Raw genomic sequence first — 9,453 nt, 5'->3', positions numbered from 1 at the left:
GAGCCAGAGGAGAAGCCCTATTCGCTTATAACGGAACGACCTACGGCCGCAACCCAGCAGAAGGTTGCCGACGTAGGCCAACATCAAGGGGTTTTTTATAGGCTCGGTCCCAAAGTGAGGATGGAAGAGGCACCCTCAGTCAGGCGGCGTCTTGATTTTAATGCTTCATTTTATGACGAGGACTACTATAAACGTAATTCTAGCAGTTCGGAATCATCGTAGAGCCAAAAAACTTTCAAACCTCCTAAACCTAGCGATCATTGTTGGTATACATATCATTCTTCGAAAGGCGTTTACACCACACTGTCCAAATCCCAGAAACACCGACACCAAATGATAGATTGCATGGCCCGCCAACAAGCGGCCCAAGAAACTTCGGCTCCTCAATGGCGGCCGAAGGACACAATTGTTACTGATGATGAACGACCACCTCCAGCTATTATGACAGAGTTGGTTCAAGGGAAACAGCTGGTCAACCGAGATATCGAAACCACGTTTGAAGAGGTTGATAAACGGATCAAACTTCTTCTTCGGCCGGGGGAGATGAAGGCACGCCTCGAGCATTTCAGGCAAGAGGCCGAAAGCAAATTAGCCCCGCCGGCCATACAACAACCTTTGATTAAAATTCGATGGAATTTGCACCCACCGTTCCTCGGGGAGGCTTTGGAGTACATGCGAGAATTCCATAAGAAACATTCGGCCAATGATCTGTATGGCTTGCCGAAGGCATGTCAGGATACAATTGATTTAGTCCTGATTTGTCCTGATGCCGAGCGAATCATTCAGAAGACCTCAGACCTAGGATTGAAAGCAAGATTCCAGTACATACAAGAAGCTCGTGTCCTTGGATTTGAAGTCGACCCATACACTGATATCGATGCAGCCGACCTTCCTTTCTCAATGGAGGACCTTCAGTATTTACGATATCACTTCGAAGTATTTTCGGCTGTTTCTCTCTTCGGCCTTACGACCGATGAAATAGCACGTGTTGCGCGATTGGATGCTTATCTCGACACCAGGGATGCCCGGATACACTACCAAGAGCAGGCTCGGATCTTGACCCCAAGCACACTGTCGATTTCAACCTTACTTGAGGAAATCACGCAGAACCTGTTGCCGAAGCAACAACACAGGATCAAACCCTTGAAGAAGGAGCAGAAGAGTCTCTTTGTCCAACTCTGACAACAACGGAAGCTGTAGTCGCTGACCAGATGAAAGATGAGGTTAACGAGGAGGATCCTAACCTGATGGGCCCATCCGTCTTGGATAACATGGAAATCAGTATGGTCCATGTGTTACCCGCTGCTTTTCAATCCAGCACAGCTCAGCCAAATTTCCTCGATGGTGATGTAGTCGCCGAGGAAGCCGGCCATGTTGATTTCGTATCCGTTGCTGAAGTTGACTCTACAACAAAAGATGACAATATCAAAGCAGCTTTGGCCGAATTATTTCCTCGTTCACCATCGGCCAACCTCCATCATTTAAAGCCATTGTATGTGACGGCCCATATCGAGGGATATCCAGTTTCTAAAGTTTTTGTCGACTGTGGAGCTACCGTCAATATCATGCCTATGAACATCATGAAGGCCTTACGTCGCTCTAATGACGAACTTATTCCGTCAGGGATCACAATGAGTAGTTTCGCGGATTGAGGTAGAGTGGCTAGGTTCAGCCATAAGGTCATGATGGCACGACGGTTCAGGTGGCCGCACGCCTTAGACGTCATTATTGGATTGGTCGTGTTAGAAGACGCCACGTGGCGAGTTGGTTAGCAGGATCAAGATCGTGCAATCGTGCTCAATAAATGCGCCTTGGAAATAGAGCACTAGGGTTCTGAGGATTACATTCGCTTCTTCAAGGCCGAACCTCGGCCAACGAATTCAGGCCGAGGACCTCAGAAGCGAGGGGGCAATGTTTGGGCCCAAAATAATAGTTTGGGCCGAGTATAGAATCATTCTCGGCCCGGAAGGCCTTGCGACAAGAATACCATGGATCGTTCAGTACGTGGGTCTCCAAACCTAGGTCGGCTAGGTCATAACGCAAGAAGTCGAGTCCTAGTGCAATGAGGAGTCTCGGCAGGACCCGGAAACGAATCCGGCTCGGTTAAGGACTAGGTTCACAGTCCTAGTGAAAGTAGGACTGGTCGAGTTGGTGCTGATCAGGAGAAGAAGACCTAGTCCGAGTAGGTTTTTAACTCGACCTTGGGGGGAGCCGTTGCTATAAATAGAAGAGGCTGCGCATCATTCAAGCCCCCTGCAAATCAATACAAAACCGCCTTGCACAAACTTAACAACTTGAGATTTTTTCTTTCTTTTTCGCTGACACATCTTCCGTTGGCATCAACAGCACTGTGAAAGCAACCGGTGATATCTTAAGTCGGCATAGATAGCTCTGTCACCGTAGAATCAGCCGGTCTCGCAGCATCTTCCGTTGGCATCAACAGCACTACGGCGAGGACGGTTGATTACCTATCCAAGTCTCGGTCGAGAATGATTTTTGAATCCTTATTGGTCGAGGTCATCTCATCAGCCTTCTCGGCAAAGTGAGGTGTTACAGTTATTACATTCGGCACATTGAGAGCCGAATTTGATATTGAACTTCGTAAGAATAGTAACCTTGTCTTCAGGTTCGAGAGCCCAAGAGACTGAGACATGTTCCTTTCTCGGCCGCCATCGCAAGACGCAGAAGTCAGCCGCGCACCCAACGCAACATCAACAAAATTTACTCCTCGGCCGAGCTCAGCCGACGAGTTGGCACGCCCCGCATTTACCGAAGGACGTAGTTAGCTTATAGATTACTCGGCCTGCGCGCCACGTAGGCTTGGTAGTTTCTAGGGTCAACAGTCTCTCAATCACCTCATGTTTTTTGCATAATATTTTATAATATTAATATGAGAATTGATGTTAAACTATGAGGTGATAAATAATTCTTAGAGAGTCTTACTGTGAGAGAATACGAGTATTTCTATGTTGCATAAAATAAGTAGATCCTTGTCCCGTGTCAAATGATTGCATTCCAAATCTCATAGAGTAATGCAGAAATATAATTAATTAAAAGGAGTGATTAGTGAATAGTGAGCACTAATGGTTGGTGGGTTTCAACTTTGGAAGGTGGATAAAAGCGTTGGCCACTCCACTTTTTTTGCTTTAATTGGAAGTGATTTAAAGTTTTGTGATCACAATTTCACAAAGGGATGTGATATCCACACAATTCATTTTACTTTTTACATACTCTTGATAATTTCTGTCCGTTAATTTTCTTCAATTCATCCGATCCGACGGCCGAAAATTAAAAAAATGTGTGAGAAGTAAAATAGGGTGTGAATAATTCAGCCCTTTCACAAATTCTAGGATTTTGGGATAATGTATAAAACTACAGTGGACATCATGATGCAGCACAACTGTATGATAATTAACTATTAAACAATGATACCGACGATAAAGAAGCCAATTAATTATCTACCACAGGATGGTTCAATAATTGGGGCAACTTTCAGGTTTTTACACGATTGATTATGGATTCGATTATTGGTACTCGTGAATCATGGTGCCCAAGAGGACGTTGAGATGCCTATGTTAGGGGTGGTTTGGGAGTGAGGTGCTTAAAAAAAAAAGCACCCATGAAAAAAAGCTGTAAGGGTTTTAGGTGTTTGGTAAACTGAAAAAAAAAAGCTTATTTTGGAAGCTGATGTGAGAATAAGCTGAAATCAAAGGAAAAAGCTGAAACTGCTATTTGCAGCTTTGGAAAACTGGTTTTTTTTCAAAGCACACATAGTTACAATGCTCCTTTAATGAAAATACCCACTATCAGACTTTTTTTTTTCCAAAAGCACTTTTACAAAAAAGTTTATCAAACACAGCTGATTTATTTCACAGCCGCTTATTCTCACAGCACAGCCGCTTATTGTCACAACAACTTTTTTTCAAAGCACATCAATACCAAACCAGCCCTTAGTCTTCCTGACCCCCGAAAAGCTGGATTGCCATGACCTCGCCATCAACTGATTCCTTATATATATATATATAAATGTAGCTAATTAACTCGAGATTCACTCATGTCACTAATTCATCAGTTGGCAATCTCTATTGGACGGATAGTGCACTTTTTAAGTATATGTTACGTGATCAGAGTGATATTAGTGTGGGATTACATCCCGGTTGCAGCTTAGAATTTCTCGATGATCAGGCATGATATCTTCCACAAAATCAACCACAGTTATCCATACGCCCAAAGAGAGAGAGAAGAGGTGCAATTTGAACACAATCACAGTACATTGAACCAATGATAGCGTAATAATATCTTAAATCACTGGATTACCGTAAAAGTTTGCAGATAACAAACATAAAGGCATCTATAGCAACTTACAAAAATCCAGCTTACCACATCAAAACTAGATAGCTATATTTTCCTTTCGGAATAGGGTGTTGCTACCACTGGTATCTAAAGTTTCTCCCAGCCTGTGGAAATGTTGGAATTCTGATGCTGAAGATCCAAACTGCCTCCAGCAACCTGCACATTCGTTAACACCGTTTTTAATCGAATCCGCACGAATATCCTGCATAAAGTTACATAAACGTGGAGATGTAGCCAGCAATTTCATGGTTCTTATTTCATCCCTAATGTATACAACATTTATCTCTATTATGCTGCTGCTTGATTTCGGATGACCTTTTCAAGCTGGGAATGCTTGACAAGGTGTGAAAAAAGAAACAAGGACAGAGATTTTAATTAGTGGAAACACTTACATAATCACGTTGTTGCTTGCATGCCTGTCGGGAAACAGTAGAATTTTCCATTTTCCTGCTTTACTTGGAGAAAGTTCCTCTCATGCTCCACTCTCTGAAGGTGTGATGACAATTGCAGCAAATTAAAAGTTGTTCCGCGTTCAGGAGAAACACAATACTTGGCACTCAAGCAATCTGACACATGATAAGCTCTGTCTGTGTGAAGTTGGAAGTCAGCAGCATGACTAGAATCAGAAATGTTTACTGATTCCATGTGGTTGGCTCCCATAGATTTCTTACTAAACGGGTAGGACCTGTTTCGTCCACAATTTTCCATGGAGTTTACCCTCGAAGTCTTTTCATTAAGTTGACCAAAACAGTGATGGGCTCTTTGATTGATCAGGGGGTTAGGCACTTGAACTCCGGCTGAATGGCTTGATAAGTTATGCGATTGAGCTGACAGAAGAGAGAGAGCACAGCTGGAGTTTGAAGCCCCAAATGCTTTCTGAGCATTTGATGCTGTATCAAAGACAGAGTATTCATTTCCTGACAAGGGAGTTCCTGGAGCAAACTGTTCGCCAAGGCCAGGCAGATGGTGGAATGATTTTGGAATAAACTGCCTGTTTGGTATAGGTGTTACAGACTGACCGTAGGTTGACCTGTCTTCAGATTTGACATTTCCATATTGGTTAGCTTGCTCATATTCTGGATGCAGAATGCAGCCATCTGGAAGTATATCCGAAAAACCAAAGGGTGTTCCCTTCAGAATGGAACTTCCCATATACCCGTTTCCTGCAAATACCATATAAAAGCCAACTGTAACAAACGTAGTTCATGAAGTCATCCTATCAAGCAATTAGCTCTACAGATCAAATATTACTTCTTGAGTGTTTTAAGATGGATACTTTTATAAACGATTCCTGTATGAATGTGGATTCCTAGACAGAAGATATATATTCACCTGCATAACAAGTGCCTTTTTATTATGTTCTTATCAAATGTTTTGAGAATGATACTGTTTGCACATGCTTTAATCCTTAATGCCGATTTGTGCTTAGTGTATTCCTTTTAGAAGCTCCAAAATTAACTTTACAAAAATCTGTGGCTGGAGAGAATTGAAAGAACCTCTGTGGGTGGCTGATCTAGCCACACCCTTTTAACCTTGATAGCTCAAAAGGTTTTTTTCTTTCAAAATAGCATATTATAGGTAAAGACATGTAGTGGAAGAAAAGAATAGCATAAAAGTTATCTTCTCTTATCTCTAAATTCCATCCACAGACATGCTCAGGCAGCAAGGTTGTTCCATTACCATTTTTATGAAACTATATGCATCAAACATGGTTCTAGAATCTTGTGATCTTATGAAAATGCTAAGGCTGTTTAGTCCTCTTGTGACAAAAGTAACATGGATCATTTTCGATTTCTTTTTCCTTCTTACTGAAAGTTCCATAGGTGAAAAATCCGTCAAGTTCTAGCTTAGTAAGCATTGTGGCAGTTTTACAGAAGAACAGAGAGTACATTTTAGAAGAAAATAATAAATTCAGCTGGGTTAGTGCGAGGCGTGTCACAAGCAGATTGAACATACGGGGATGTTCATACCTTGACATGTCCGGATCAACTTATGCGGTTTACAATCGAGGGTATCTAGTAGAGGCTTCCTTCGGCGAAGGTTGTGGCCAGCTAGGCGCTTACGACAACTGCGCTTCACATCATCAAATTCAGCAAGAAGATGAAACCTAATCACAGAAAAATTCCCTTGTTCATACTTCAAACCACTTATAACAATTAAGCACTTTGATATTCAAAATCACATGTCAATTAAAACCATGTCAAAGTTGAAAAACTACACTGGAGCAAATAAAACTAGAATTTTCTGAAGCTCAAAAAAACTCATTTAGTTCATATCACACAGAATCTTAGACGTGTAGAGGTTAGAGAGCTTCCTATTTGGACCGGGAGAAGATCATATCACTGTCCAATCAAAGTCCTAGGATTTATTTGAGTATCACTAACGCATTTGAAAAGGAAAAAAAAAAAAGCATGGAATCTCATTAAGGTTATATAAAGGTCAAGGCTGAAGCTGAGGTTGAACCGAAAAGATACAAATTTCCTCTTCTGTTTGTGGAGAAAGAATTATATTTTTCTTACGATTTTCAACCATCAAATGGAGTGTCTGGGAAGCGATCCCTCACAATGCGTATGAGATCCTACCATGTGCCAAATCCTAGGACCAATATTGAGGTGAAACTCTGAATCTGCAAAATAACTTTCCTCAACTCTATTTCACATTTCATATATACTTACTGACATGTTTTTACTCCTCATAAATCATGATCAACAAAGGAAGTCATCACTTAACCTCAGAAATAAGAACTGGGATTCGCGGGTTTATTCCGGATACAAAATTAGGAAACGAATTAACACTAATCTTCCCACGATCATATGCCAGTATAACTTTCTATAAACATTTAAGGACAAGCAACGTAAAAGTAAATGCATAGGCAAAATTCAGAACGAAAAAAAAAAAATACCTGCTGCACTGCTGGCAAAACCGTTGTTCGATTCCATTAACAATCACTACGGCAGTCTTGGAGTGAGCATCACAAACCCTATGCCTCTTGTGGTAATCCTTTGAGAAGGTAAGATCCATGTTACACCCATGGACTTGGCAGGTGGGAGCGGGATAGTACGAACTCCTCGTGCCATTGCCAGCTTTTTTTGACCTCTCAGTAGAAATCGAATGCTGAATATTCTGTGCACCTCTGCTATCAGGCAAGCTCCCTAGCTTCAAAGCAATCATTGATGAATCCATACTACTACATTCAGTCACAGGGCCTGAAAACTTCGACCCGGATTCCCCCTCACCAAAAGATGAACTTGAACTAATCAAACAACTCGGTGAAGCTACAGAATTGTAACTAGAATCATTACAAACCACACCATTCAAGATTTCCACTCCTTGGTTACTATCAGGGAACCCCAAATCCATGAACCCCACCCTGTCAACTGATTCCTTGCCAAAATTAAAGCAAGTTTTGTCATCCAATTCCAGGAATGGTTTTCTAGTATTCCTTGAAAATGCATCAGTTGGTATATCGATTTCTTCCGGAAACAAAAGCCCTTTCCCCTCTGAACCAAAACTCCAGGACTCCATAGGTAGAAACAGAATCTAATTCAAGCAGTATTCTGCAGCAATGTTAAATTCCTACCACAATTCACAAAAGCAAAAGGTACATTAATTTCCGTTTCTAAATAAATCACAAGAATAGGAAATGCATGCAAATAATATCAACAATCAAAGCAATAAACATCAATTAATAAAAAAATTAGATATGCCAAGAAAAAACACAGCCAGGATACCGCATGAAATTAAACAAACCCATCAAACAAGAAGATGAAACCATTGCTTCCCTAATTAAGTAGTAACAAGAAAATCATTTCTTTTTTTGGCCGCAGAGCAATCACAGGAACAAAGTAGAAAAAGGGGAAAGTTTTGATTTTTATTTTTAAGAGATAATTAAGTTTAATGCTTCATTCCATATTTTCGCTCTCATCGATTTTCTCAGCAACCAAACAGAGCCTCAGAACTCAAACCAAAATATACCCAGATTATAGAATCACATCTTCCACCGACTTTCACATTTGAAATCACCCAAAGAAAATGAAATGCATTCCAAGCTCAAATTTTTCTGTAAAAAAACTACGAGTAAGAAGAAGCAGTGAAAAGATGATTTTTTTTTTTCAATTTTTGAAGAAGCAGAGAAAATAATACATAATACCCATTTCAAGAAACAACTTAAAACCCATTTCACGTCTGTGGGTTTTCGATACTAAAAAATTATATATGGGAAACAAAATGGCTGTTGAAAATTTTCTGCTCGTTTTCCTACAGTTTCTCGGGAACCAAACAGAATATATAAAATGAAAAAAAGACATCTGAAAAAGATGGATTTTGCATACCATCTGAAACCAACAAGAATCAAGGCACGAAGCGAGCGAGTGGTGAGAGACACAGAGAGAGAGAGAGAGAGAGAGAGAGAGAACAATTTCCAGGTTTTTGGTGAGGTCGAAGCAGATACACTGTGACTCTGAGTCAACAGATTTATCAACGACTGACCAAAAGCATGCCTCGAGGTCTTTTGTAGTTTTTGAGAATTGAAAATTAAATTGATGTAAAATTCCATTTTTGTTCATCTCTTTTCCTAGTTATTACAGGGATAAAGCGGAGGATTTGCTTTCCCCTTTGTTCCTTTTCCCTCCAAACAATTGGGGTTAAAGTTAATTAAGGTAATCAAGTCATTTAATTATGTGTCCCCTACAATCTTTGGGTGAATTTGACTTGTGTTTTAATCAAAGTGTACTGTGTATGTTATTACGTTGTGAGATTTGTATCCAATCAATTAATCAATGGTCCAAATTGTTAATAGTTTGTATATAAAAAAAAGGATTTTACTTTCAATTGTTACATTTTAGTGCCTGAACGTCATGTGTTAGTCTACAATTTACATATATTTAATATAATCATCATCTCAACAGTTAGATAGTGATTGTATCAAATATATATATGCATATATTTTCGCATGAATTACATATGACCGTCAAATGATAATTGTATTGAATATGTAAGTATTGTAGTAAGTTCCATAGATTTGATCTCATTGTCAATAGCTTCATTATGGAATTGGTTATTTACAGCAATTCATCTCTCTATTTTTTGTGTGAAAATAAG

The 9,453-nt window shown here is 40.2% G+C and overlaps 1 protein-coding gene across 1 annotated transcript; it reads right to left on the bottom strand.

Moving 5' to 3' along the window:
- Positions 1-4,252: 4,252 nt before the first annotated feature.
- On the bottom strand, positions 4,253-8,843 carry LOC103402804 (squamosa promoter-binding-like protein 6). Its single transcript, XM_029095852.2, has 5 exons — positions 8,685-8,843; positions 7,256-7,929; positions 6,324-6,460; positions 4,746-5,516; positions 4,253-4,509 (listed from the first exon to the last, which is right to left on the bottom strand). The coding sequence occupies exons 2-4, from the start codon at positions 7,876-7,878 to the stop codon at positions 4,750-4,752; spliced, it is 1,527 nt and encodes a 508-aa protein (XP_028951685.2). The 5' UTR covers positions 7,879-7,929; positions 8,685-8,843; the 3' UTR covers positions 4,253-4,509; positions 4,746-4,749.
- Between the last annotated feature and the right edge of the window lie 610 nt (positions 8,844-9,453).

Source organism: Malus domestica, chromosome 16, assembly GCF_042453785.1.
Source record: "Malus domestica chromosome 16, GDT2T_hap1".
NCBI lineage: Eukaryota > Viridiplantae > Streptophyta > Magnoliopsida > Rosales > Rosaceae > Malus > Malus domestica.
The sequence above is the reverse complement of the archived record's forward strand: the minus strand, read 5'-3'. Positions and strand labels throughout refer to the sequence as shown.